The sequence below is a fragment of the Phaeodactylum tricornutum genome, chromosome 10, assembly GCF_000150955.2.
Source record: "Phaeodactylum tricornutum CCAP 1055/1 chromosome 10, whole genome shotgun sequence".
Classification (NCBI taxonomy): domain Eukaryota; phylum Bacillariophyta; class Bacillariophyceae; order Surirellales; family Neidiaceae; genus Phaeodactylum; species Phaeodactylum tricornutum.
Window position 1 is genome coordinate 121,045 of NC_011678.1, and position 26,275 is coordinate 147,319.

At 48.9% G+C, this 26,275-nt stretch overlaps 12 protein-coding genes across 12 annotated transcripts; 6 read left to right on the plus strand and 6 right to left on the minus strand.

Moving 5' to 3' along the window:
• Positions 1 to 22: 22 nt before the first annotated feature.
• Positions 23 to 937, plus strand: PHATRDRAFT_46363 (predicted protein; the record flags this gene model as incomplete). Its single annotated transcript, XM_002180723.1, has 1 exon — positions 23 to 937. Exon 1 carries the CDS (start codon positions 62 to 64, stop codon positions 935 to 937), a length of 876 nt encoding a protein of 291 aa, XP_002180759.1. The 5' UTR covers positions 23 to 61.
• Positions 938 to 977: 40 nt separating this feature from the next.
• PHATRDRAFT_46364 (predicted protein) lies at positions 978 to 1,974 on the minus strand (the record flags this gene model as incomplete). The annotated part of the gene is made up of 3 exons (XM_002180911.1): positions 978 to 1,318; positions 1,468 to 1,582; positions 1,726 to 1,974. The coding sequence occupies 3 exons, from the start codon at positions 1,972 to 1,974 to the stop codon at positions 1,089 to 1,091; spliced, it is 594 nt and encodes a 197-aa protein (XP_002180947.1). The 3' UTR covers positions 978 to 1,088.
• Positions 1,975 to 2,359: 385 nt separating this feature from the next.
• PHATRDRAFT_46365 (predicted protein) lies at positions 2,360 to 3,766 on the plus strand (the record flags this gene model as incomplete). The annotated part of the gene is made up of 2 exons (XM_002180724.1): positions 2,360 to 2,918; positions 3,015 to 3,766. Exons 1-2 carry the CDS (start codon positions 2,411 to 2,413, stop codon positions 3,764 to 3,766), a joined length of 1,260 nt encoding a protein of 419 aa, XP_002180760.1. The 5' UTR covers positions 2,360 to 2,410.
• A 403-nt stretch (positions 3,767 to 4,169) lies between these two features.
• On the plus strand, positions 4,170 to 6,803 carry PHATRDRAFT_46366 (predicted protein). Its single transcript, XM_002180725.1, has 2 exons — positions 4,170 to 4,710; positions 4,808 to 6,803. The coding sequence occupies exons 1-2, from the start codon at positions 4,215 to 4,217 to the stop codon at positions 5,869 to 5,871; spliced, it is 1,560 nt and encodes a 519-aa protein (XP_002180761.1). The 5' UTR covers positions 4,170 to 4,214; the 3' UTR covers positions 5,872 to 6,803.
• Positions 6,804 to 8,220: 1,417 nt separating this feature from the next.
• Positions 8,221 to 9,792, plus strand: PHATRDRAFT_36309 (predicted protein; the record flags this gene model as incomplete). The annotated part of the gene is made up of 1 exon (XM_002180726.1): positions 8,221 to 9,792. The coding sequence occupies one exon, from the start codon at positions 8,221 to 8,223 to the stop codon at positions 9,790 to 9,792; it is 1,572 nt and encodes a 523-aa protein (XP_002180762.1).
• A 504-nt stretch (positions 9,793 to 10,296) lies between these two features.
• Positions 10,297 to 13,430, minus strand: PHATRDRAFT_36310 (predicted protein; the record flags this gene model as incomplete). Its single annotated transcript, XM_002180912.1, has 7 exons — positions 10,297 to 10,322; positions 10,380 to 10,451; positions 10,583 to 10,705; positions 10,779 to 10,983; positions 11,054 to 11,329; positions 11,418 to 13,095; positions 13,162 to 13,430. 7 exons carry the CDS (start codon positions 13,428 to 13,430, stop codon positions 10,297 to 10,299), a joined length of 2,649 nt encoding a protein of 882 aa, XP_002180948.1.
• A 460-nt stretch (positions 13,431 to 13,890) lies between these two features.
• Positions 13,891 to 14,453, minus strand: PHATRDRAFT_36311 (predicted protein; the record flags this gene model as incomplete). The annotated part of the gene is made up of 3 exons (XM_002180913.1): positions 13,891 to 13,991; positions 14,077 to 14,181; positions 14,258 to 14,453. The coding sequence occupies 3 exons, from the start codon at positions 14,451 to 14,453 to the stop codon at positions 13,891 to 13,893; spliced, it is 402 nt and encodes a 133-aa protein (XP_002180949.1).
• A 266-nt stretch (positions 14,454 to 14,719) lies between these two features.
• PHATRDRAFT_36312 (predicted protein) lies at positions 14,720 to 17,136 on the minus strand (the record flags this gene model as incomplete). Its single annotated transcript, XM_002180914.1, has 3 exons — positions 14,720 to 15,019; positions 15,105 to 16,761; positions 16,871 to 17,136. The coding sequence occupies 3 exons, from the start codon at positions 17,134 to 17,136 to the stop codon at positions 14,720 to 14,722; spliced, it is 2,223 nt and encodes a 740-aa protein (XP_002180950.1).
• A 611-nt stretch (positions 17,137 to 17,747) lies between these two features.
• PHATRDRAFT_46370 (predicted protein) lies at positions 17,748 to 19,410 on the minus strand. The gene has a single exon (XM_002180915.1). The coding sequence runs from the start codon at positions 19,319 to 19,321 to the stop codon at positions 17,993 to 17,995; it is 1,329 nt and encodes a 442-aa protein (XP_002180951.1). The 5' UTR covers positions 19,322 to 19,410; the 3' UTR covers positions 17,748 to 17,992.
• Positions 19,411 to 19,879: 469 nt separating this feature from the next.
• Positions 19,880 to 21,397, plus strand: PHATRDRAFT_46371 (predicted protein; the record flags this gene model as incomplete). Its single annotated transcript, XM_002180727.1, has 2 exons — positions 19,880 to 21,258; positions 21,354 to 21,397. The coding sequence occupies exons 1-2, from the start codon at positions 19,920 to 19,922 to the stop codon at positions 21,395 to 21,397; spliced, it is 1,383 nt and encodes a 460-aa protein (XP_002180763.1). The 5' UTR covers positions 19,880 to 19,919.
• A 99-nt stretch (positions 21,398 to 21,496) lies between these two features.
• PHATRDRAFT_46372 (absent, small, or homeotic discs 2) lies at positions 21,497 to 23,665 on the minus strand (the record flags this gene model as incomplete). The annotated part of the gene is made up of 2 exons (XM_002180916.1): positions 21,497 to 23,338; positions 23,444 to 23,665. 2 exons carry the CDS (start codon positions 23,663 to 23,665, stop codon positions 21,497 to 21,499), a joined length of 2,064 nt encoding a protein of 687 aa, XP_002180952.1.
• A 703-nt stretch (positions 23,666 to 24,368) lies between these two features.
• PHATRDRAFT_46373 (predicted protein) lies at positions 24,369 to 25,427 on the plus strand (the record flags this gene model as incomplete). The annotated part of the gene is made up of 2 exons (XM_002180728.1): positions 24,369 to 24,737; positions 24,810 to 25,427. 2 exons carry the CDS (start codon positions 24,369 to 24,371, stop codon positions 25,425 to 25,427), a joined length of 987 nt encoding a protein of 328 aa, XP_002180764.1.
• Between the last annotated feature and the right edge of the window lie 848 nt (positions 25,428 to 26,275).

Consider the following 26,275-nt stretch of genomic DNA (forward strand, 5'->3'; position numbering starts at 1 on the left):
AATTGGCACACCAAGTGTTCGTTCGTTCGATCTACCGGTAACTTGGTGTCGTTCCAGAAAAATGGCAACCTCTGTGAATTCGGAACATCCGACCGGGGCCATAGCACAATCATCTACAGTGCCAGATGACGATCGGATGCAGGAAGCAGAAGAGGACGAAGACGAAGACTTTCGCCCCGAAGAGGAACCGGCGAACGACGAAGATGACGACGACAACGAAAGGATGCCCACCACTACTAGTAGTCCAAGTCTTTTGAGTACCATGCAACTGCGTACGGTTGATGCAGCTTTTGAATCCTTGTTTGGTTATCCATGGGGGACCGAATTTGCATTGGCAGTTGACGGCCACAAGGCCACGAAGACTGATCGGCGTTTGGCCGCTCGGGAACAATTACTATCGCAAATACTGGGACCGACGGCTGCCGCGGCTGTTTTGTACTCGCATCACAACGGAAAAGGCGTGGAGAACGTGCCCTTGGTCATCCATTCTCACCGCCCGACAACGCACGAGAAAAAGGTCGTCGTGGTACGGAAAACGCCAAGGTACAAGACCAAACCGGACACACCCCAGCTATCCAAACAACCAACAATTGCCGTGGCAACTAACAGAGACACTAACGTTGCCCGAGAGGGTCAACTGCCGTCATCACAAGGTCCACCACAGCTTCCAGCGACTACAAAATCCAAGGGTGGCGGTGTCGATCAACTGCTGCAAAACTTGCAGAATCCCAACGCCAAAACCACGACCATTGCCAAAACGTCGGCTGATTGGGAAAGTTTTAAGGATCAAACCGGGTTGGGCACCAAACTGGAAGAGCAGGCGGAATCCAAGCACGCCTACTTGAAACGACAAGATTTTTTGCATCGAGTCGATAACCGGACCTTTGAACTCGAAAAGCAGGAACGAGATCAGGAGCGGTCGAAACGGGGAAAGTAAAAAGCCATTACATTTTTCTAGAGTCGGCGTGAAAACCTAGTTTACTATGCAACGATTTTCTATGCAGTTTATTCTTTCGCGCCTTACGTTGGAGTGGCACACGCAAACGCTGGACCCGAATTGGTCCGCGCGGGTGGTGGCGTATTCCTACTCATCCCGAGCGCAAGCCACCAATAAATCCGGCACCGAATCCACCACCAGCGGGTAGATTAAATTGCAAGACTTCCATGACCTTTTGGGTGGCGACGGATCGATCTTTGCCGTCGATCTTGCCGTCCTCGTTGAAATCAAAAAAGTCTAGGACTTGCTTTTTCATTTTTACGTGATCCACCTGGATGTACCCTTGGTACGACAAGGTCTGGAGTGTCACGAAACCCAAACCTGCCGTCGGGTCGAACGTAGTTTGGAAAAATTGCAAACGAACTGGGTTAGACTTGTGTGTGAAAAAGTCGAACGCAGAGTGCATCTTGGTTCCACAAAATCCCCGTCCTTAGAAACAAGCACAACTATCAAGGCCTACATAGACTTACCCAGCACGACAGCGGCAGCCCGTCCCACCTTTTTCAACGCCATACCGGAACAGTAGCCGGAAACAAAACCATACGAAAGTTGTGTCGGAACACCGGAATCAATGGCATCTTGAATCTTTGTGATCCATTATTCGTATGGCGAGAATTGAACAGCAACCGAACAGATATATAAATTGGCGTTTGGTGTGAGTCGACGAGAGGTAATTCAACAGGTTTTAGATAAGCAGGTAGGCAGGTTGGTGCTTGGAAGGTACGTACCGAACTTCCCGTGGACTTGGCCAAGGTATCCCAAAAGGCGGAATCTGTCAAGTGGGATGGAATTCTGGACCATTCCACGTTACCGTTCTTGTCTTTCGGCAACAAGTTTTCTTTGGGTGCTTCGCAAAGAACCGTGGCGACTGGCGCGGTCGATCCGCACACACCGGCGAAGAGCATCCACGAAGACGCCCGTCGCGGAGTCACCAATTGCCGAGCTAGCGATAAGGTACTACCCACAAATCCCGACATGGTCGTGGCAACGAAGAACGTCTGGTTGTGTACAGGCACGTAGAGCAAGAGTGTCTCGTCCTGGATTGGCTACGGTTGGAATCCTTTTATTCTCTCTCGGGTTGATCCACACCGGGGCGACAGACAAGAAGCAGAGATATCGTCGATTCTTTGCCAGACGCGTGTGCCTTTTGGCTTCGGATGCGGCAACAAGAACGAGGTACAATTCGGGACCGGAACAGTCGTGGATAGTATGACCGCCTATGTGTGAGAAGCCAACCCGGAAACCGACTCTTCGAAAGGGTAGGGTTTTGACCCATCAACGCGGCCGTTCCTGATCCTCGGTGAGTTGTGATGTTCGATAAAAGTCGATTGACTGTGGCGACCTTCGCTTTCCTGGGTATGGCTGGTATGGATCAAACCTCTCTACTATACAATCCCAGCATAGCCATTGACCATGCGTCCCGATTGTTGTAGCTTCCGCATTGGCTGCGTCATGCTGGCGCTGGCCTCCTACCTGGGACGACCTGCCGGAGCCTTTCAGTTGTCCAAGCCCATTGGTAGCAGCACCATCGGAGCTCGACGGAGTGCCCAGCCGACACCGACAGCTCTCGACGTAATCAAGGTCAAAAAGCCCGATCCTTTTTCCTACGCGGAACAGTCCCGACTATACCGACGTGACTTTTACGATCACGATGCTTGGCTCAAACATCGTGCCAAGAATCGTTTTGTCGGAACGATTGCCAAAATGTTCGAATCCGGCGTCATTCGACAGCTCGCGGACGAAATTTTTCTCATTGGAGCCGTCGCCACGTTTGTGTGTCTTTTTAATAGTCTCTGTGTCGTGGGATACGAGGACTTTCAAAACGTGCATCACGATCCCATTTTCATATACGGCGCTCCCCTAGTGACACTCCCAGGCGAGCCCTTCAGTCTGTCCAGTCCAGCATTGTCGCTATTGCTCGGTACGTTCGGACGTGAATGCTCGTTGGAATATACGTTCGTCTATATATATATGGATGTGTATCTTATCTTATCTATTTCTACAACTCGTCACACAGTTTTCAAAACCAACACTTCCTATCAGCGTTGGGATGAGGCCCGCAAAGCTTGGGGAGTGATCGTCAACAATTCGCGAACCGTCATCCGCGAGAGTTCGGCCTGGATTCTGCAAACCGACATTCCCGACTCGGAGAAATTCCGTCTCATTCACCGCATTGCCGAGTGCGTGTGGCTCTTTCCACGTTCACTGCAGCGCCATTTGCTCAATCCCGCCGAAGATGAAGAAGCTTACGTAAAAGCCGTACGCCAACGGCTACCTCCGGCACTGGCGGAGGACATGGTACGTGCCCGGCATCGCCCGACACGAGCCATGTACGAAATGTCCAAAGCCGTCAATACCTTGCCGTTGGACAGTATCCGCCGTTCCACCGTCGATCAAGCTGTGTCGCAATTGTGCGACGCCTGTGGAGGTTGCGAGCGCATCTTCGGTTCCCCTGTACCGAGTATTTATACCCGTCACGCCGCACGGTTTTTGGAGCTCTGGATATTTTTCCTGCCGCTGGCTTTGTGGACCCCGTTTGAATTTTGTTGGAATCATTGGTTCATGATTCCGTCGTCTATGATCATTGGCTTTTTTCTGTTGGGGATTGAAGAACTGGCGATTCAGCTGGAAGAACCGTTTTCCGTGCTGCCATTGGGTAAGATTGCTAGCGGTATCGGTCTTTCGGCGGAAGAGCATGTTCAGTGGGCGGAGCAAGCCATGGAGCGGGAGCGCACCGCCACCACCGATGCTCCACCGTACTATCGCTGACTTCGAGACTGGGTTAGTCCGGTACGCAACAACTATCAGTTAGAAATAGAGGCATTAAATGTGTAAATAGCAAAAGTCTTACCTGGACATGCTATCGAGGAGCCTGGCCCACGCATGGTGGGTGCTATACCGGTATATATATATATGGTGCCCTTGCCCTATGGTTTTAATTCTCTGTAAAGATCGTAGGTAGTTTCTTGAGTGGGCTCTCCAGGATCCGAATTTCAGTCATGGATGACGTACGTGCTCGACATGGTGGAAGATGCATACGGTTAATCACCTATGTACCTCTTAGCCGATCGGAATACCGGTATTTGTCTGCGTGTCAGTCAAGAGGGGGGACTGACAGTGAGTCTTCGTTTCGCCCATCAAATCCATCTCATATTGCTGTACTGCTGTTTGTTACATTAGTTACTCGGTTCTTGTCACTATTCTCACCAAAAGCATCATGGTGCTACAAAAGCGCCTGACTCGCGGTCTCTCTTTCGCTGTAATTCTTTTTCTTGCCAGCACTGCGAACAAAGCCGCTGCCTTTCAAGCGTCACTAGTTTCAAGCAGAACCGTATCTCGGTCGTTCGATACAGCCATCGGGCCAGTTGCAAAGGACATTGAACCTAGTCCACTTTCATACTCCGAAAAGTCTAGATTGTACCGACGAGACTTTTATGATCATGATTCCTGGCTCAAGCACCGTGCCAAAAATCGTTTTGTCGGAACGCTTTCCAAAGTGTTAGACTCGGGTGTTGTTCGACAACTTGCGGACGAAGTGATATTGATTGGAGCTGTCGCTACCTTTGTTTGTGTGTTTAATGCATTGTGTGTAACTGGTTATGAAGATTTCAGCAATCTACATCACGACCCTATATTTAATTTTGGCGCTCCGTTGGTGAAGTTACCGGGAGAGCCATTCAGTCTGTCGAGTCCGGCTTTGTCGCTGTTGCTTGGTACGGAACAATTTGTTGATATTGTGTTGAAGTGATACCTGTTACCGTGTTCAACTAATCGATGCTCACTTGCATCTTCTGCTCTCGTATGACTCAGTTTTTAAAACCAACACATCTTACCAGCGATGGGATGAAGCCCGCAAAGCATGGGGTGTGATTGTCAATAACTCGCGTACGGTCATCCGCGAAACGTCGGCGTGGGTGCTACAAAGCGATCTTTCCGACGAAGAGAAGTACCGCTTGATTCGAAGGGTGGCTGACTGTGTCTGGCTGTTTCCGCGTTCGCTGCAACGCCATTTGCTGAATCCTGCCGAAGATGAAGAAGCGTACGTCAAAGACGTTCGCGCGAAGCTTGATCCTGTGCTTGCAGAGGACTTGGTGAGTGCACGACATCGTCCGACACGAGCAATGTACGAAATGTCCAAAGCTGTAAATACCTTGCCGCTAGATTCCTACCAGCGGTCAACCATTGACCAAGGGGTTTCACAGCTGTGCGACGCTTGCGGAGGTTGCGAGCGTATTTTCGGTTCACCCGTGCCGAGTATTTACACCCGTCACGCCGCCCGGTTTATAGAACTCTGGATGTTTTTCTTGCCATTAGCTTTGTATTCGCCCTTTTCGATATCGTGGAATCACTGGTTTATGATTCCTTCATCCATGATTATTGGATTCTTTCTGTTGGGCATTGAAGAATTGGCCATTCAGCTGGAAGAACCCTTTTCTGTGTTGCCGCTGGGTAAGATAGCTAGTGGAATCGGACTCTCAGCAGAGGAGCATGTGCAATGGGCTGAAGAACAGATGGCAATTGATAGAACAAGCGGACCGTCCAGTTACGGGTATCCGGCTCCGATTCCAGAATCGACAGTTGTTTCTAGAGGTCCTACCTACTCAACCCCTACTTGCCAACTACAGCAAACCCCTGTGCCCCTTGCCAATGGCGGCTTTTCCTACTTGAATAATCCTTCACAGCAATCTATAAGCACATCGGAGCTGGACAATGACGAATCATCATATCAAGAACCTCCGACGGAGCAACGGCAGCCTCCTGTCGTAGCCACCGGTGATTATTCCTATTTGAATCCTCCAGCCCTGTCTGAAGATGGGCAGCCTCAAAATGGCGGACTGACATACCAGTTTGGACCTCCTCGGCGGCTGCCTTGAAGTTCCTACCAAAATTGAAGGTTCTATGAAGCTGGCAAGCTATAGAAGTGTTCTAGCAAAACAGATTCAATTCCCTTGTAGTCTAAATGGATGTGGGGTACGATTGTTACTCAATTACACGGCCTTGCTTCTCGTCGACTTGTTTGTGGAACAGTTCGTGAGCTTCCTTCCATGCTCGTTGAAACCCCCTCTCTTGATCAGCTTCCCGCCAAGTCAGCGAAATTTCGGGGCATGACTTGAGTGGTTGTTTCCACCACATAGTTACTTCTTGCATGGGAACAGCCTTGCGTAGATTCACAACAATGTACGGAATGGAATGCCATCGTTGTATGCACCAATCAATCTGATCTTCCTCTTCATCTAAATGTACAGCGTGCGGCAATTCATCTCGAAGCCAAATCGACTCGTTTAAATGAATTTCAAGCGTTTGTAGACAGCTGCCTACAGCACAATTTCGATCTTTGAAATCGAGAACATTCTTGACCCGACAGTTCCATCCTTGAACGCACGCTCCGTCCTGCAGGACTAACCGTAGCGTAACTGTGTGCCGGTCTTGACTCCACAAAAGCTTAACTTGGCCGTCCGCAACAACAGCGTTGCACTCACCCCCTTTTTCGGTCCAGCTTTCGGGAAACGAAGCAAAAATGTCTGTTCCGCTGGACGATTGAATCTGGACCGGCTCCTTGCTTGATACAGTAGCAGGTGATTTCGCCGTGGCCGATTCCGAATATTCCCTTGCGGGTCCCAAAGTATGCACATGTAGTTCACCGCCCGCAGTCCGAGTGATGCGACTAGGCTGATCAAGTCTTGTTACGGAAGGCTGCGACCTCGGAGTGTGCATACCGGAACCTGCGCTCTCCTCTTCCCCGCTGCTGATGTCCTCGTCAAATTTCATCCGATCCCATTTGGAATAGTCAATGTTAGGCATTTTCTAATTAAGCGAACTTGTCTTCAAGACGACCATCTAGAGCATACTATTGACTGTGAGGCTGAGGATATACAACTGTAAAGCGTTCAAGAAGAGTCCCCGGAGCCAACAAGGCAAAAAAGAGAGGCCTACCTACACAGTAGTAATAATAGCTTCAAAAGAAAAAGACATCCGTAGCGTAAAAGAAAGGCCCTCACGCCTTGTCATGGCCGACATCCTATGTAACATCAAATCCTTATATGTTAGTGCCACTCTCGGTTCGGAAATTCGATAGATAAATAAAACGATGTCACAACGCAGTATCATCGAGTAAAAATAGTTTTTTAGTTTCGTTTTAACATTACGATATTCATTAGCAAACCAGACTTCCGGTTTTTCATTTGAACGGTAGCACCGACAATTGACTGTGAGGCAACGAAGGCCTCTAGAATGAAATGTATAAAAAAGCCGTCGGCTGATGATGAGAAGGAACCATGTAAGTGCTTCCAAAGCAAAGTGATCAATATCCTGTGGGTTTAAGATACTTGTGCGCATACTCGCTTGGGTGCCTAAGTTGGTGGTGCATCGCTTTTCTCGACACGTGAACGGATCCAAGCACCTTTTCAAGTACCCATTTCCGTAACCCTCTGGTAGGAGGTTCCGTACAGGTCTATGATATGGATGGGTTATCATCATTGGCAAGGCAGTAGTTACAAGATCCAGAACTCTCAAATGGACGTGTACAACGTTCTCAATTTAATCGGACTTACCATTAGTTTCCTTCTCCGCAGTGCAGACGTTATTCCACAAAGGAATCTTTTTTCTTCGACTTTCTGTTTGTTCTCTAACAAAATGGCGACAAGAAGGCCATCGTACGCCTCAGCTCGAAACCATGGTCGAGTTAAATCAAGAAGGCTCAGGCATCGATCGATTGTGAACTTGAATTGTGTTACAGTTAGTGCGAATCACCAGAAAGCCGTTTTCGTGGTTCTGGTGTTGCGATCGAAATTTCGGCAAATTAAAGACAGCGGACGCGTTTGAAGGTCAGACCAAAACCAGACGTTCGTCGCCCATACTCACGACCCATAAAGTTCGCGGCGCTCACATTCTTAGTCAATGATATACACGAACTCTTTTCATACCAACGGCTACTCTACTCTTCATGTGTAAGCCGACAGCCAGAACTACGACGCTCGAAAGAGACACATCTTGTGTATGTTGAAAACTTACCGGATTTTAGCTTTCTTAATCATTGTTTCCTAAACATAGTGGGTGGAATCACACACATACATTTTACATAGTCGAAATCCGTAATCTGCCCAACTCCGTCGGGATAGGATGGTTACGATAAGCTTTTTTACCACTTTCCGAGAACCTATAGGTGAAGCCATTCATTTTTCTCGAATCGGAGGCGGCGTTGGTCGGTCCTCCCACCAAGAGCAATGCGTTGGACAGAGTCCGGAGAAGGCGTGGATTGCGACTTGGAACAATCTATCGAATTTTCTGACGAAGATGATTGTACCAGTGGAGAGCGATCCGAGGATACTTCATTTGGGGAGCGAGTGCGAGTGCTCAGGCGCACTGTCTGCGTGCTAGCATTTGCACTGTTTGTGGTTGTAGTGGTGACAGCTATTACCCTTGGAGTAGTAGTGTCGGCCCGCAATGGCAACAACAGAGCAAATCCTGATGCGAAAAGCTCACTGGTGTCATCTTCCGAGAATGGCGGGTCAGTTGATGGCAAAATCTCGGAAGCTAGCGCCAGACCTACTGCTAGCCCCACTACCGACCCGACTGCCGAGCCTAATTCTGTCGCACAGAACGAATTTCCTGTAGCGCCTACCGCCGTGCCGAATGCAGTGGTCTCCAGTGGTAGTCCTTCGTCGATAGAAGCATCTTCAGAAGCTCCATCTCATGAACCACTGTTATCGTCGTCGCCAACTCTTGTCGCAATGGAACCAGTATCTCCAATGGCTATATCAACACCAATCCAGACTCCAGAACTTTCGCCGTTGCCAACGGCAAGGACTTCGACTCCGCTACCCATCCGTATATCCCCCTCCGCGAGTCCTTTGTTTCCGCCGTCAATGATACCCACAACACCATACCCAACAGGAATCCCAATAGGACTACCATCCACTGCTCGATATCCCGCCACCTTTGCACCATCGAAAGAACAAGAGCCATTATTAGTACCTGCCACCCTGCCTTCATCAGCTAACTTACCTGGTAGCACAAGTACTCCACGCCCCTCCAACGTATGGATTCCAATGGCCCACCGCTGGCAGACCACGAGTATGGTCACGAACTCGAACGGTGAGGTAACAACGATACATAATGGAGACGGTTTAAAGCTGACCTTGCACAACGCAATGACAGAGGATTGGCAAGCAACCCTTGTTCGGGCAGTGCAGAATTGGGACAATGGCGTTCCGGATGCTCTGACACTAGCGATCGCGAAAGTCGAAGAAGAACCCGCCTGTGAACCCGAGTTTGGAATTTTCAAAATTTGTAACGGAGACTACGGGGCCACTTCTTGGCACGGAATGAACACTGTCTTGTTGAGAGGAAGATTTGTCGTTGCGAGCACCACTCGCTTGAATGAATATTTCCTTGGGACCTCATCAGAGGCAACTAGGTTATTCACCCTTTGTCACGAAATTGGACACGGGTTTGGTCTACCCCATGGTGACGAAGATTTTTCAAATGAAGACACTGGCTCGTGCATGGATTATACTTCAAATCCAAGCAACAACTCGGAGCCGAACGAACGCAACTACTCGGATTTGGCTTCTCTTTACGGAACTGTCTCGCCGAGAAGAAGCTTGCTTACTTCGTCGATTGTCACACCTCTGCTAACGACAAAGCCGGATTGGGCCAAGTTGCAGAATGCGACGGCAGAACTTGAACTGCGAATAAGCAATGGGGAGATATGGGATTCAGGCTATCACATAAAACTTGGAGATGAGTTTTCAGCTATTGTGAATGTTTTACCGAGCTCACCAGAAAACCCATAATCTGTCTTTCGTAGTCCCCTCGTCGGAAGGTTGGAAAACATGGCCCACCGCAATGCTTCCCCAAATTTTGAACGTATCTAGTTGATACATAAGTAAGGATGGTAGAAGGTCTAAAGGGTGGAATTAACACAAGAAGTGAAGTGCTAACAAGTTCCTAGTAGGAATGTCGTGAGCTCTTTTTTGAATGCGTTCTTACGTAGAATTATGCTTCTGAATTGCTTCTAGAGTTGATGAAACGATGAAACAATGCAAGAAGAGTTGTCCCTGACTACATACAGGTTCGAGGCACTAAAAAAATCAGAAATCAGCAAGCTTTGCAAATCAGCCGGAATCGACGAGTTCAGGCTGGCGCAAAGGTGTGCTTACCTCATCGAATGTTGTGGCAGTACCGTGAACTTTGTCACTTATCATTTAAGGTCGTATTGCACTTGTCGCTGATTACTGACGTTCGGAAAAGCTGCAATTAGAATGGGGGGGGGGGGGATTGGGGAATTGTTGAATTGTTTACAGTCGGGCGAAACCAAATCTTGCTGTGAGACTCGTTGACACCAAACACAGCATAAAGCTACTGACTGGTGAGAACATACCTTCTTTGGTTTGTAATTCGGGTTGCAGATACGCGTCTTTAAGAAAAGCGGAATCGAAAGTTGAACTGTGTTCTATGTCTTTGAAAGTACACTCTCGACATGGAACTGGCCAGAAGGAAGGAAGCCAGCAAAAGTTAGTATGAACAAGGATCGTTTGATTCCGACAACTAAACTTATGGGGACACCGTAGCACAGGAACTTACGATTTTTTGTCACCTTGAAATGCTGTTCGTTGATGTATACTGAAAACAGCGCTGTAACTACAATCAATGGGACCATGAGCGGAGTGGCTATGGGCGCTCTCTTCAACGCCAAAAGGCCGACAACTTTAGTAAAGAAGCAAGTTCATAAGAGAAATGGCGAACTGGTCACATGTACAAAGTTTCATCCTTGACTCACTTGTAAACTCAGCTACGAACATACAGGCAATTAGAACCCGCATAAAGTTCAGCCACAGCTTTCCTCCTGAATCAGAACGGTTGGGGTAAATGTATACAAATTGATGGCAAAAAATTGAATCCATGAACGCGAAGCAAAATGCAACAACGATGCTTGTCAGCGGCGAGATCACGGAATATACCAAAAAGACGATATAGTATAACACCTGGGATGTGGGAGAGAAGCTTGTGAGATGATGGAAATTGTGCACCGAAAAGAGGGACAGGCAAGCTTACTATATTTGAAGAGAATCCAGCATGTTCGAAGTCAAGAGGGTTTGATAACGGTCGAAGCGTGAGAAAGGGTTGTTGTCGCTCTCTTTCTGTGAGTCGAGGTCCAAGGAATCTACGCAGCATTGCTTTGAGTAGTGGCACAACACGGAGAATTTCCATTCCACAAGAAAATACCGTTGTTACAAAGATAATTTGAATGAAGTACGTCGCCTGCGCAGGCAGTGACGTGGAGAGCAAATCAACTATTGATGTGGGACTTTGGACCAGTGATGAGAGTTCCTGTTCCATTGATGTTATTCAAGTGCGTGTAAGCGAGACCAGTCAAGAATTCTGCAATGGTTTGTAATCTCGACGAAGGATGTCTTACCTGCAATAATCCACCTGATATTGCGCTTACGAAAAACGTCTGAATAATCATGAAGGCGGCGAGCTTGGTGAATAGGGAGGCCTCCACAACAGCTCCAGAGACTGGACCTTCCATCATGGAAAACACTCTCAAAATCATCGGGAGCAGCGCATTTACGACAACAAGAAGTAGCGGCGCTGCAATCTCAAAGAATGGAGCAAGGAATGGAAGCGTATCAAGTAGATCGTCGACAAAACCAACTTCTGCTCGCAGAGATTCGATGGTAGACAGCGACGCAACAAAGCTAACTGGGATTGTCCAGAAGAGGCAAAGAACAGCAGTTGCTGCGAACGACATAAGTCGACCTACTTGCAGCTCCTTATGTCCGCGACCAACGTTGAACCAAAAAACATCATCTGGTGCTGGCGCTTCCTGGACCTCCATGGTAAAAGGAGTGCCATGATGTATCAGCTGCAGGGCAGCGTGAGTTGAACGGAGACTGCGAAAGGACAAAAATCCGGCGCTTTCGGGTTTGCCATCTTCCGCGCTCTTTAACAAACTTGTAGAGTTTTCCGCCACTGCCTTGGCAGAGTCTTTGACAGCACCTCCAATGGATGAAGCAGATTCTCTACATTTCTTGGTGGCGTTTTTCAAGACGATACCAGGATTTGTTTTTCCTTCTGAGTCTCCAGGAGTCGCGTCGTTGGTTGCGCGATAGGCATTGTATCCTGCATTCTCGGCCGTTTCTATTTTGCCCGGGTCTCCATTCGGGGTGTCAATGTCATTTCGTGGGGAAGTAGAGCAATCCTCCTTGACGCTGTGGTCGCTACGGCCTTCCGATACAGAAAGGAGACCCGTTCTTTCCATATTACCATACCTTTCGTTTTCTGAATCGCTTCTGGTTTTTCGTACCCCATTACTTATCTGTCTGTTTGAGCCCGAAGCATGTGGCTGCTCCACATCATGCGAGAAGCAAGTCTTGTTTTCGTTTAGATCATCAATGTGTTTCGAAATGACTTGATTTAATTCCTTGATTTCTGATGCAAAATAATTTATAGAGTCCACCTTTTCTCCTCCCCCCTTTAGTGAACCTCTGATTGCCGACGCGAGAGAAGGAGCGTGCTGTGGCTTTTCGCCCGTGCGGTCTTCAACTGCCACAGCGTGCTCGAATTTGGTAATTGCAGCTTCGCGCTGGGCCACAAGTTTCGACAATTCAGGAACTTTAAGCGCCACGTTCCCTTCTAATATGGATTCGCTTTGAAAGCACTGACGAAAGAAGTTTTCTAACTCGGCATCAGATCGAAGTTCGTTTGGTATATTTCGCACGTAAACCGCGTAATTGCGAGGCCGGATGGTGGCAAGAAACTTGTGTCGTTTTTCAATGAACCAAACGAATTCTTTCAATATCAATCGCATTGTGTATCCGAAAATAATCCAAGCAGCTATAACCGCCCCCAAAAGCCGTGGAGATCCTTCAGGAACATGGCTTATGGTTAGCTGTGCAATATTATCGGTGATAGAGCGTGTGTTTTGCGAGTCGTCAGCGGTGGCATATAACGGCATGAGCACGGCCGAGCAAAGCACGCCCAAAAGGCTTATTTTGAAACCCATTCGCAGTACTCTGACAAAGCACAAAGCATCCATTCCGCACTCATCCATGAGCTTGTCATCAGAAATGCTTTTCAGCTTCCAAAACCAGCTGAAAAAAAGTAAGACAAGATCTATACACTGCGATGCACTTCTCCACTCTGCGTGAGGCACTTACGAAAAGAACCCGTACTGGTTATATGCAAGCGGTGTCTTAATTGGATCCAGCCAGCTACGAACGTTGAATGCGCGGCGATATTTTCGGCGTATCAGTGAGAACAACAATACTACAACTACCAGTATAGGCAAATACACCATGAAAGTCTGACGTAGCACCTGGCTGTCATCGAATTCCGTTTCTCCACCAGCCGAGCTGCCAGTTCCCCCGGAACTCTGCAAGCGATGATACTCAGGCCTTAACGGGTGGATAATGAAGTTTTCGTTCATATCAAGTGATTTACCAAATTGACGACGAAAGAGTTTGTCTTATTTTTTGCCGAATTGTGAGCTTCCTAATTAGCAAATAACGTCTCCACATTGAAAATTTAAGGAGGTCTGAAACCCGAAGACCTTCGGAGAAGGATGGCAATAAATGGATCTGTTTCTCACTGTCTCAAAAGTCATTACATATATATTTGAACAAACGTACAAACACCTATCATTTCTTTCAGGATGAAACCAGAAATCCATTTGGGTACGGACTGACAAACGTACTAAGAGCTCGCGCCGACTGACTCTCGGAAGAAATACGAAGATGGCTATTGTAACGAAACTAACAGTAAAACGCAGACCAACGTGCTACCGCAGCGGCGAAAGTATGATGTTTTACTGTTGAAAGATTTCTTTTTAGGATACCAGACCTTCATCGAAGCTGCCAGGAAAAGCCGCCAGAGCGCGGTTTTCGTTTTCACTTCCCATTCTCCGACGGTTCAGGAGTCAGGTACTGGCCCTCGTCTTCAGTGTGCAAGCCCAGAGACAATTCGCGATCTGTGCTTACCTCGGGAAAAGCTGTGAAGGATAAAAACATAAAACAAAATATCATGAGATATAGATAGGATGTAAGTCAAGCTACTTGACAACTAGAATTTCGTACCTTCCTTCACCTGCATCTCCGGCTGTAAGTAGGCATTCTTCAAGAGGTTCATGTTAAAGAGCGGTCCATTTCGAAGATCGTGCTTGATGCATTCACGACTCGGAACTGTAAGTAAAGGAAATGAGATACCTCTGAAAGCAAATGTGCGAACTGGCATGGAATGACCGGAAGCAAGACTTACGATTCTCTGTCACTCGAAAGTGTTGCTGATTGATGTATGTTGAAAAAAGGATAGTGGTGACGATTAAGGGGACCATGAGTGGGACGGCACTCGCGGCTTTCTTCAAACCGAGTAAGCCCATAACTTTGAACAACAGAAGGAACGCCCAGCAAATAGTAAGAAACAAGGCGAAAAGCATCACATGTTTCAGCTTCATTTAACGTACTTGTGACTTCGCCGATAAACATACAAGAGACCAGCACCCGAATAAAGTTTATCCACATCTTGCCACCAGAGTCTGAACGTGCCGGGTAAATGTAGATGAATTGATGTCGAAAGATAGAGCCCATATAGACGAAACAAAAGGCTACCACGAAATTGGTAATGGGCGAAATGACCGAGTACACCAACAAGACCACAAAATATAGGACCTGAAATGGAGAGCGGCATGCAGGTGAGCTTCGACTCCAGCGTTTCTTGATCCTACTTTGGACGTGAGGAGCTTACCATGTTCGAAGAAAAATCCGCAAATTCAAAATCTAGCGGGTCGCCCAGAGGTTGCAAACCCATAAATGCTTTTTGACGCTCTCTTTTGGTCAAGCGAGGTCCGATGCACTTTCGCAATGCTGCTTTAATTACCGGGATGACTCGCAAGATTTCCATACCGCAAGAAAAAACCGTAGTCACAAAGATAATTTGAATGAAATAGGTTGCTTGAGCGGGCAAGGAGGTTGCCAGCAAATCAATAATTAGGGTATAATCATTTATCATCTCGGAGAGTTGCTGTGATCAAAAGCAAATGCGCGTGAGCTCACCATTCCACTACACGACAGTCTTGTTGTAGCCTTCCGTTTTTGCTGACACGTACCTGCATGAGTCCACCAGAAATTGCACTGACGAAAAAGGTTTGGATAATCATAAAGGCTGCAAGCTTAGAAAAGAGCGAAGCTTCCACAACTGCCCCAGACACAGGGCCCTCCATCATGGAGAAGACTTGTAGGATCACGGGTAACAACGCGTTGACCACCACGACCAACAAGGGCGCTCCAATCTCAAACACGGGAACCAAAAAGGGGGCATCATCCAGCAAGCTGTCAATAAAATCAAATTCCGAGCGGAGAGCATCAATCGTGGACAGTGAAGCAATGAAACTCATGGGAATCGTCCAAAGAAGACACAAGGCAGTCGTGGCTGCCAACGACAACAAATTTCCCATCTGCAATTCTTTGTGCGTGCGTCCTACATTGAACCAAAAGACGTCCTGCGGATCCGGAGCCTCTTGCACTTCAATCGAAAACGGCTTGCTGTGATGTAGCATCTGTAAAGCCGCTTGTGCTGTTCGTAGATTGGTAAAAGTTAAAAAACCTGCTTCGTAACTCTCACCGTCGGCGTTCGTTTGCAACATGTGGGCGGCGTTTTCTCCTACCGCCACAGCCGAGTCTTTGACCGCATTGGCGGCCTTTTTAAAAAGGTGGACTGACTGCTTGATCGACTTTTTGGCATCCAGAATCGACTTCGATGAGCTGCTGTGGTTGGTCACGTTCTGACGACTGGCCAGAGTCGACAAGTCTCCATCGTCGTCTTCCTCCTCTACAATAACGTCGTTGTAAATGGCAGTTTCTACGTTGGAGATTTCGGTACCATATCCGTTGGGACGCGGTACAACCGCCAGGGCACTAGGTGTCAAGGACGCGCACTCCTCCGCGTTCACATTGTCGCCTGCTCCATACATTGAATCGCCGCGCCCGGCCACCGAGTGTCCCAAGGTCGCCAAACTCTGTTGTTCCACATCTTGCATGAACAGTTGGGACAATTTTTTGGTTTCGAGCTCTTCAATACGTGCTTTGATATCCGCATTGAGTGCTTTGAGTTCTTCGGCGAAAGCCTCAATGGCGTTGACCTTTTCCCCGCCCATAATCATGAGGGAGGATTTGAGTGAAGCTGATCGCTGCGGCGCCTCTCCGGTAATGTCTTCAATCGCAATGGCGTGCTCGAGGTTGGCGATGAGCACGCTTCGTTGCGCCACGAGCTTGGCAAGATTGGGTGTCCGGAGGCGCACGTTGGCTTCGAGGACCGACTCGTACTGAAAGCACTGCCGAAAGAAGTCTTCCAAGCCCGAGTCCGTGCGGTATTCGATGGGAATGTTTCGGACGTAGACAGTGTAGTTCTGGGGTCGAGGTTTGGCGAGGAATTTGTGACGCTTGTCGATGAACCATTCGAATTCCTGTAAAATGAGGTACATGGTGTAGCCAAAGACGATCCAGGCAGCCAAAGCCGTTGCTACGAGTCGGGGCGACGACGCAGGAACATGAGCAATGGAGACTTCGACAATGCGGTCCACAATACCGCGGGTGTCGTCCGATACGTCAGCCGTGGCGTAAACGGGCATGAGCCAGATGGCGTTGAAGACACCCATTAAGCTGATGCGGTAGCCCATGCTAAGGATCCGGACGAAACACAAGGCGTCCAAGCCGCATTCGTCCATGATCTCGTCTTCGGTAATGGTGGAAATCTCCCAAATCCACCTGTGGAAGGAAAAGACGCGTGAGCGGGATACTGTTAATGCAGATGTTGTTGTCGTGGCTACCCCCAACAAGAGACAGCGCCACATCTATGGATCTTCCGTGGACTTACGAAAAGAAACCGAACTGGTCTTTGGCGAGCGGGGTCTTAATATCTTCGACCCAATTTCGGACGTTGTACGCTCGTGGATACTTGCGCCGCAACCAGCAAAATGCGATGAAGATTACGAGCAAAATCGACCCGTACACCGTAAAGGTATCGCGCAACACGCTGCCGTCGTTGTACGAGGCTGCCTCCTCGGTGGAATCCGTCGAGTTGTTCGCTTGTAGCGAACGCTGCAGGAACGCAATCGTGCCGGCTCCGGCATCTTCCGTCATGGGGATGCTCAATATCTCGATTGTTGTGGGAAGCTCCAAGGTTTCCTAATATGCTGAACTATCTATGTTCGCTCACACTACACACAACTGTGTGCTGGGTGCACACTCGGTCCGGAAAGATTGCGCAACACCAGCCTGATCGCAGGACTATAGGGTAACGGTTCTAAGCACGCAAGCCTCCAGTGCCCAACCTCTGTGGCAAACGGAACCAGCTGGGACCGTTAAACAAGTCGCTTGACTTGGATACCGTTTCGAATCTGCTGACATAAATAGTCTTTTTGGTCGATATGGAAAATAGAGAACAGCTGTTTACGGATTTTTGCATTGCGGTATATCTTTCGTCGGGAAGGCACGTTCTTTTTGTGTCACACATGCCACTGCGAGAAGCAAGAATATTCTGGAAAGGCTCGATACCAGCACAGGTGGCCAGATAATTCCGAATCTGACCTCAAGAGAAAACGCGAAAATCTCGTTCCATGTAACTTCCGAATAACAGGCAAAACCACAACGAACGTATATATGTTGTTCACAGTCAGTCAATTTCCTCTTTGCGTTCCCAGTCAGCAATACTAACACTGACAGTAAGCGAACGTTCGCTGATAGCGAAAACTAACTGTAAACTACAACTAGGATTGTTATTCTCTGTATTTTTTTGAAAGGAGCATCCACCATCCGTCTTATAGGGGTACTTTCGCGCGAGACTATCGATACGGGAAAAAGGTCAATGTGTGGGTGCGTCTCTCGGATATTTCTCTCTTTGCACGACAGTCTGCTGGTCGTATATGGATCCCTTTTCAAAGCACTGGTCGATTCGGAATAGCTGTTTCTGTGCGTGTAAATTGATTGATGAAGTCGCCTACTTCATCGAACTGAGCTGTGACTTGAGAAATTCGGAGTCTGTGCTGAACGAAGACACGGGCCTGACAGGTACCGCGTATTGCGGAGCTCCGGTGATTGCTTTAGGAATTGCCGTCCGGGCTGGTTCCGCTAGTACAGTCTCGACCGGCGTGTCCGTTGCGGTAGCCTGGACGGCATCGGGAATGGAAGGAACGGTACTGGAGTGCACTGACTCTTGGACGGACAAAATCGATTCCTGAACGGACGATGCCGCTTGCTTTAGATTGTTTTGCCAGCCGTCCAACTTCATAGCCGAAGAGGAAAGCTGTTCCGTGACCTTGGACGTGTCGAAGTAGAAATTGAATGTGGGCGTATCAAAACGCACACTTTTCAGTGGGCGGAGAGAACCACGAATCTCCGTAGCTGTGCTGCCTAGCAAGCGCTGCTGCGCATCATAGATGCCATGTTGCGAGTTTTCTACGACCACGGCAGCGTGTTGTTGCAAGCTTTGCCACTGGGCGGGTAAAATAACATTTCGGGCTTGCGAAACTTGATCCATAATGTCTTGTTGGAGACGAGAGGACTGAGCCTCCAGCCAGGTCTGTACTGTATCCAGCGTTGATTCCACGGAGGGAGGGGCAACTGTAGCCAAGGAGGTTTGCACTTGCGTCAAGGTCGTAGCCAACGTGGTTTGCAGGTTCGCAACGGTAGCTTGTAGCGTGAGAGACTTGTCTTGGAGGCCAGCTTGGAGCGCCTTGAAGCTGGTCTGCAATTTCGCCAGGTTGGCATCGTGATAGGCCCAAGCTGGCGAAGTGTCCCAGGCACTTTGAAAATCAAATGCCGTCGAGCTAGACAAGGAGCTGCCACCAGTGGAAAGACTCCAATCGATCGTGGGCAGACTGAAGGAGATGACATTGGAAGCCGAATCGCTGTTGCTACCGGTGGGGATCAAACTAGAGAAATCGAATGCCTCAAAGTCCAACGTCGCAAGTACAGCCAGATCCACTGGGCCCGCGGTAGTCGCCATACCGGCGGCAATCACCGCGGCCAGGAACACAAAGGCCTTGGTGGGTCCAGACAGGCCCCGACCGGAGCTCGAGACCGCCTTTGGTTGAGATAGCGGTACCGTATCCTCAGCCTGGCTGTCGATGGGAGTCGCGATGTTGCTCTTCGATGACGTCGCGGTGTACGCACCGGTACTCTGCGTCAACGCATCCGACGTGGAGACGGAGTCGAGATGTGTCAACGCAGACTGCCCACGGTGCGCCGGGATTTTCTGGATGGGTGCGAAGGCTGTCACATTACGGGACCACAAGAGGAGAAGGAAGGCGATAGATGAAGCACGCATCGTGAATGTAGACCCTTCGAGCTTGTAACTCTAGTTGACGGACTGATAAAATCGCTGTCAAAGCTGTAAAGAGAACTCGCACAGGAAGGAAGATCTTGCTTGTGACTCCTTCACTATCCGCGAAAACAATCGACGATTAATGGAATGTCTGTCAAGAGGTGCAAAAACCGACTTTTGGTGAAAAGAGTAGATTGCGGAACTTCAGTCATGGTGCAAGTCCAGCGATGTCCATCGCTCTTATCTTATAGGAAAGCCATTCTAATACGGTACTCATATTCGATGGTAACTTATTCGAGGTTCTAGAATTAGGCCATGTCGAACTCTGCATATATTTCAGCTTTGGAATGACGTGGCAATCCATTAAACGTTCTGTCTCATGATGGATATAATCCTTGCGTTTCGGGAAGATTCACCTCCGAGGACAAGGTTTTGTCAGCCTCATCTCTCCAGTTTTTGTGAAGACAATCGTGTCTTGCAACCCACGAGCCAATCATTTTTCTTTTAAGGAAGGAACCAACCTTTTTGTTTCGTTCTCTACCGCTTCCGCTTTGATTAGTCTATCGTGCCGGATTTTAAAACAAACTTTGCCAACCAGACAATGGCGAAGGAAACGACGGGCGAAGAAGAAACTTCTCCCGCAGTTGCGGCCGATACGGCGACGATGGTGTCTCTGGACATTCCGTCGGCACTCTCGCAGGACGAATGGGACGATTTGGTGGCATCCATTCGACAAGGTAGCGAGTACACACTGGAGGATTGCCAACTGGAACTACTAGAAGCAGCACGTTACGACGACATTGACGTTGTCAAGGCAATTCTTCTAGTGTATCCCGAACTGATCTTTTTTCGTGACGCGAGCCATCAAAATACGGCGCTGCACATGGCGGCGGCCAATGGTCACACCCACATTGCACAACTGTTACTTCACGTCTACGGTAATCTCGCTACAAGCACTTCAAATATTAACGTTCCCAACGATTCGGGAAATACTCCATTGCACTGGGCCGCCATGAACGGACACACCAAGGTGGTCAATCTACTCCTGCAAGCGCCATCTGCCTCGACGACCACGACACCTACACAACCGATTGTTGATGTGTTGCAAAAGAATGCCTTTGGCCGTTCCGCATTGACCGAAGGGTTTACCAGTCAAAACTCTGACACAGTAGAAGCCTTGTTGGCCCATGAATCAGCATCAGAAGAACGCCTCATGCAAACCAGCTCCAACGCTAACAATGGAAAATACAATGCCGAGGGGACGAATGCGACCGAATCTTCGTCCGTAACGCACGACTTTATTTTTCGGGTACCTAGTAGCGAAAGTCTCAACAGTGCAAAAACAGTCATCAAGGTCCGTGAGCTAGCCATGGCGAGAACGGAAGACGATACGATTTTGTGCAATAGCAGTGGCGAGGACAACACGATGAATCCCGAACACGATACGACCGGATTGGGAGTTTGGGCCGCATCGCTCGTCACGGCCTCGTGGATGGCGCAACAACAACGCTTGGAACCACAGTTGTTTGCCAGCAAGGTTGTGCTGGAGCTGGGTGCGGGATGTGGTGTTCCTGGCCTCGTATTGGCTGCCGCTGCTTCCCACACCGCCGGTACACCACTAGGGGACGAAGAACCATACCCAGCACAGATCGAAGGAACATTGGCAAATGGTCAAATGCTTACGCGTCCTTCCAAAATTTACTTGACGGATTTCAACGGCACGACAATTGACAACATGCAGTACAATTTGGAATTGAATAGTTTCTCTAAACAGCGAAGCGATGCCGACTGGATTGAATCCCGTCACATGAATTGGCAGGACCCCACTACCTGGCCAGACGAGAGGATCGACTGCTTGATTGGGTCGGATTTGATCTACCAAAGAGAAATGGTCCCGCTACTGGCCCAAACCATTCGAGGGTTGTTGACCAAACCCAATGGTGTCTTTTGGTACGTTGCCCCCAATACGGGACGCCAGGGACAAGATGAATTCCTGGCCAACATGGAACAAGATTTTCACATACAAACCGAAAAGGCTTCGGAAGAGCTACTGGCCAATCCCCTCGCATCGCAAGATGAAGACTTGCTCTTCCTGCACTTTAACGAATTCCGGTCGCTCACGTTCCTATTGCACAAGTTTACGTGGAAACAAGGTTAACTAGTCGCGTCGCGCTATGTTTAATTGACATTGATGTTGGAATTCTCTGCGTCGACAGATGGTTGCGGCAAGTCGTCTACGGGCAAATCTCGATCCAAGCGTTGCGCTCGGACCTGTTGCAAGTGTTTCTCCAAAAAGTTGTTATACGATTGACACATCACCGTCGCTTCGGCTCGTATCGCGGCCCTGAGATTCTGCTGTTGTTCCGGTTTGCGAAAAAGTTTGATCACGTTGGCAAGTTTGGCCACGGCCGCGTCGGGATCCAAGGGTGGTGGGTTAAGATCCGTGAGCGGAGCAATCTTGATACCGGCTGGCAGTTTGCGCGGTGGATAAACAAAGGTCGGGCCAAAGTTGGCGTGAACTGTTCCACCCATGTAACTAGATACGGCCGGGTAATAGGTGCCGGATTCAATACCGGAGAATGCTTCCCCACCCGTGCGTTTGCCTTTGCGTAGAACGATCGGCCCGAGACCGGACCCATTTTTGAAAAATCGTATGTGATTGTATTTGGGCTCGCCCTGATCCAAGCCAATCGCACATCCCACCACATCGCCGACGGTGAACCCTTCCCCGTCGTTCCAGCTGTCGTCCCGTTGCGACTGGTGTAGAATGGATCCATTGATGTCACGAATCGCGTAGCTCCACTTGTCGTACCCCACGGGCGCTTGTAAATCCCCAGTGCGCATGCTCCAGCCTAACCGCACGTGGCCTCCAAACGAGGGAGGCCCCTGAGTGTCACTCCCATCGTCATCCTCTTCATTCATTGCTTCGTGCGTACGTTTTTTCGCGGTACCGCCAGAACCATCCTGATAACCGTGCTGTTCTTCCCAGGCGAGTGCGCGGTCGAGTTGTTTCTGTAAACCAGCTCCCAGCCTCGCATTGGGCGGTAAGGACTGCCAAATTTCGTGAGCAGATGGTCCCGGGAGAATCCAACACTCGTAGTAAAAACACGTTAAGAAGGATGGCGTAGCAGCCGTGTTGGGGTTATGGGTGGACACGGCGGAGGAGGGCGACACGCCCACGTTGGCTCTAGACATCCGGTAGCCCCGATTCGATTTGAGCTGCAAGCGATGAGCTGGATCGAGTATTTTCAGTTGCGGAGCCGTATCAATTTTGGACCAGTGTATCCAGGGTGGGACATCCTGGATGGCCTTGGAAGCTGCTGTTTGCACTAGTTCTGTCGCAGGCGCAACCGAGGTGGCGGCTTGACTACCTTTCGAGTGGGTCGCCGTTGCAAGTGTAGCAGTCCCGGCAGCAGCACTCCCAAAAGAAGCCACCGTACTACTAGCACTGGAGGAAGGAGTGAGCACGAGTGCAGCGGACGACGTCCCCAGCAAGGTCGCCACACCGTGAAAGCCCATGTCGGTAAGAATGGGCACAGCTTGTTGCACTGCCGCCATTGTCGCGGTGTCAAAGACAGGCGACAGGGAACGTCCACCTCGACCTCCTTTCTTCGACGTCTGCCGTGTTGTGGTGGTAGCGCCATTGGAAGGGGCCGTTGGGGACGCGGATGTGGACCGAGAGGCGGGTTCCGACGATGGCTGATCGAGCAGTTCCGCAGACTCCGGTACTTCGGCTCCGGATGCTACCGTTCCTTGCGCATCTGCAGCGGAGGGTGCGGAAGCACCTTCCTCGACCTCCGCAATCGGTGCTTCCATAATGTTATTGGTCGTGGATTTCACCTTTCGATAGATGCGTTCGTTGGACAGAATGCACGAGGATCCAAAGCCGTCAAACAGCAACGATGTTCTCACAGTCAACCACAAAACTATTACAGAGACGTCGTCCCGGATCGTTCCAGAGACCAATCTCGGCTTTCTCGCGAGGGATTGCAATGCAGGCGAAAATAAAGTTCCCGTCCACTAGACCTGGATGTAAGGATGAAACGTCTTTCATGTACAGAGATACGAAGCTCGCGTCTGACGGTAAGTGCAAGGTCGGTTTGTCAAGCGGCGTTTGTTTTTGACCTGGCCAATTTCGAGACCGAATAATTCCGGGTTTCTGAAGGGGACAAGGACGAAGGTTGTTTCCGAAACAAGCATACATGCTCTCGCCGATCTCCCATGATATGTTTCCACTTTCAAATTTACAGATATATCATATACAGTTCCAAAAAAACGTGTACTTTTCGCATCAACTGTAACAATAACTCCTCCTACGGATTCTGCAGGGTCCATTAGCAACGCCATGGCTACTTGGTTTCCTTCCGTTCGTTGATTATACCAACGGATTTGGTAGTCGCGGACGCTCCGCTTGCGACATCGCCTTCACTTTTCATCAGGGCTTGTCGGATTGGTTTTTGCTTGGCCTGCTCAAAATTATGGGATCAGTAAAAGCCATTTCGGATATCTTGACGTCTCGGTCTCATATACTCTTCTGAAGCTTTCTTATTGAAGGAATCAAATCATTCAAGTTACTGTTCCCTTTCTTTTAATCACAAACAGTCTCCTCGCTTATCTACATCGCATTCGACTTTAAAAGGACATCCGCGGAGGAGGCAGCCTTGTTGAACGTTTGGGCATTAATGACAATAGATTCTTTCCACAAAGTTTCCGATGCTTGAGCTCCGTAGACCAATAATTGAGACAAAGTGTCGTACAGATGAAAGGGACCCATATTGTCTGTCCAGATGGGACCGGCATATATGTCCATGACGCCTGGTTTAGGCTCGCGCCACGACGATTCCGAACTCACGGGCGTGTAAAAAGCTACTCATGTACACAAAGATGACCTCCATTTAGGTGACACTGCGCAATCCTTCCCGCGAACCGTTCCTTACGGAAGGCCGACAGAAACTTGAGCAGGTCAATCTTTCAATTTTTGGTGTTGGACTGATCAATAGGGCTTTCCCCCCAATAACTTTGCATCTCATAAGCATTCACCAATGCTTCCATGGTTGCGTGGCTCGTTGTCCAGCGACGAAGACGTTCATTCACAGTCAATAAGATTGCTCCATATATAGCAAGGACGAATCGGATGGTTCATTTCGTTCGTCTTGCCGATCTTTCCAGCTCTATTCCCTCTAGAATTGGTATTGAAAAGCGAAGTACGGGATTCGCTGGATCCCGCTCTCGTCGTTTCCTTGAAATTTTCGGTTGCTCTGGGCTATGCCTTGCAACTGTTTCCGGTGGTAATCACATTCCGGGCGGAGCTGTTCGAGCTGCACTCCGAGTGCGGGCCCTTTTCCCTCATTCCTCCCTAGCAGGATGGATACTTATCATGTGCGCCCCATTCTACTCCGTGGTGGTTTTGGTCGCGCTGGTAGGTGTTACTCAAGTTGCTGGAAATACTTTGTTGTTTGTCGGGACGGCCATGGTCGTTTGCTCTCCCTAGATCTATGTAGCTCGCGGCTCGCTCTTTGTCGGTCTTTCCACACCTGCTGTGGAAAAGCAGAGTGTGCTCACATACCGGATTGGCTCTGGAACATTTAAGCTAGGAGTGGTTGTGGTGGTAATCTGGGCTTTGACTGCGTACGTCTCCGGGATCCGTCCCGTCGGCGAAAGCAAAGGGGCTGAAGACACTGGAATTAGCCTACTGACATACGGGGAAGCTGTCAGGGTTGTTCTCGAATTGATTGGACGGTTGCTGGTGACCACAATTCTCTTCGCGGATCTAATTCTTGCAATGGTGTTGCGAAATTGTCTAGATGAAAGAAAACGGAGAGACACTTTCGGGGAGCAGTCTGACGTTGACTTTCATGCTCTGGAGAAGGCCATCGGTCAAGAAACCAAATCTCTCCGTACGAAGGACCAGCTTACCAAGCATTCTAACAACGACAGTTTGGAGCCGACTGCTTCTGTAGACTGCGAGAGAATGGATGACAGCACTGGAAATTCAGACAATAGTACTGAGACAGAGCATGCGCCGACGGAGGTGGCTCTTCAAGATGAGGAGATCAATAGCTATCTGAAAGATCGTAATCGACGATTAGGTGGTGATGAGAACGTGTGATTCCTTTACATATGTGAAAAGTCTCCTTTGCAATGCAATCCTTTGGAAGGACCATATTTCATTTCACGTATCTGTACAAATCTTTCCGGTCTACTTTATTCAGTATTAGCTATATCACGAGTCAATGCAAGTTGTATGTACGGTACACACTGCTGTACTAAGTAGGATTAAATTGACTGCGGTTTCACGATGCTTAGAGATTTGCTCGGATGCATTTCCCATGCTCGCTACAAGCGTCATAGTCAAAGTGCAAGAGAGTCGGCCGCCACAGATTGTCTCCGCAGGCAGCCTTGGGTGTGACTTTAACAGGCGTAGAAATAGATGATTCTAGTATTCTGGTGAAGCGAATTACCTTATCTCGCTTTCGGAATAACAGTTTTGGGAACCAAGAGTGGAATACATAATGCCGTTTTAATGATAGCTATGTATCCAGTAGTTGTACCGTTGAAAGGCTTGCAGAGGAATTCCAGGGATCTCCAGCCTTTTGGTGCCACAACTTCATTGACTGGATCTTCTAGAGGCATAATTTTGTCACTTTTTACTGCCTGTTTGGCAATTCTGTTTCTTCTCTTCCCCTAAAATTTGCTATTGTTTCCATACCCAAAATATATCCGTCGCTGCTTTCCTTTGCCAGAGCAATTATGGAAGAGATTCTATGGTTCCAGAAACATGTAAAGGAAATCTAATCTAAAATACACCACGGGAGCTCTTTTCATTGCCGACTGGAAAAGATCATCTTTTAGGGCAATCACAGGCCAACGATTGTTCAAGGCATCACAACCTTTTGTTAAATGAGAGAACAGGACAAAGTACACGTGCTTCTCGCGGGAGGGCGTATGTCAGTGGGA